Below are 1,403 nucleotides of genomic sequence, written 5' to 3' on the forward strand. Positions count from 1 at the left end.
TTTATATCGTTTCGGACGATAGATGTCTTATATCGGGATATGAGATTTTGTGTCATATCGCACAGCCCTAATAGTAATGATAATGTTTAGAGCACTTTCATAAAAAGTCCTTTCCAAAGCCAAGAATAAACAAAGCTAAAAGCAAACGCAGTAATAAATAATTAAAACACCATAATCCATAACTGAAGCATAAATAAACAAAAAGACAATAATACCCCAAGAACTACATACAATAGAAAACAGGTGTCAGTTGAACTTGACAGTCTAATGTCAGACAGAAGGCTTTTCCATAATGTTAGGGCATGATATAAAAATATGTTGTTTTCTTAACCTTTGGGACCTTCAGGACACCACTCCCCTGAGAGTGTAGGGGACCTATAGGTACATATGGTCTCACGAGATCACTCGGGTAGCTTGGTGCTCTGCTAGTTAATATTTTATAAGACTGCAGCAGTACAAAATCCATGGTGCTGCAATATGAACCAACTGCAGACCTCTAAAGATTTTCTTGGGCAAACCTCACAGTAAAGCATTGCTATGATGCAAGATGTCACAAAGACATGAACTAGAACCTTGGCGTCCTTGAGCGCCATCATATGTCTGATTGTAGCCATTTTTCTCACCAAATTAAAAGGCAAATTAAAGGCTCTGATCAAAAAACAACAAGATTCTTACCAAATCCTCAGTGGATCACACAGTCATCAAAACACAAAGACAACTGGTCATACTTATGACTCACTCTTGCCATTCCAGTCACTGACATCTCAGTTTTAGCTGAGTTTAACCCACTGGTGCTGCATATTATTGAAAATAAAAGTGGGCCAGGGACTGACCCTTGTAATCAGATCAATCAGATCAATCAGATCAGAAACTTTATTGTCATTATCACAGGTACAATGAAATTAAGAATGTTCCCCGATCATTGCATGTAGACTTCATACTTAATAGTGCACGACACAGAAAATAATTTAAAGCATATATTGAGATCTTTCTGGAAAGTATGGTCTCAACTGTTGACACACCTGAGATGACATAGTGTTTCATAAGCCTGTTCTTAAGTATTTTGTGGTCCACTGTTTCAACCACAGCGCTAAGGTCTAATAACAAGAGAACAGAGATTGAGTCAGTCCAACACAAGTAACAGATCATTTACCACCGTTAAAAATGCCGATTCTGTAGAGTCGTTAACTTGAAAGGCAGACAAATCATATATTAACTAGTATTTCACAACTTGATTACAAGTTACTTTCTCAAAAGATGTTTACAAAACCTCCAGATTTGAAACAGAATTTCAAAAAATTGTCCTCCAAATCTGACTACATTTGGTATTTTGATGGGTTTTTAGTGTGAGCTTTTACCACATAGGTTCATAATCCATGAGCAGATTCCAGGGTTGTTTAGTG

The 1,403-nt window shown here is 37.0% G+C and overlaps 1 protein-coding gene across 1 annotated transcript in view; it reads left to right on the plus strand.

Moving 5' to 3' along the window:
- Positions 1–1,403, plus strand: part of prkaa1 (protein kinase, AMP-activated, alpha 1 catalytic subunit) — a 14,730-nt gene that overhangs the window by 6,415 nt on the left and 6,912 nt on the right. The window contains exon 6 of the mRNA XM_013909086.1: positions 347–366. Coding sequence (XP_013764540.1) covers positions 347–366 — 20 coding nt within the window. The remainder of the gene's footprint in view (positions 1–346; positions 367–1,403) is intronic.

This window comes from Pundamilia nyererei, unplaced genomic scaffold (genome assembly GCF_000239375.1).
Source record: "Pundamilia nyererei isolate P.nyererei 1_Seehausen unplaced genomic scaffold, PunNye1.0 scaffold00002, whole genome shotgun sequence".
NCBI lineage: Eukaryota > Metazoa > Chordata > Actinopteri > Cichliformes > Cichlidae > Pundamilia > Pundamilia nyererei.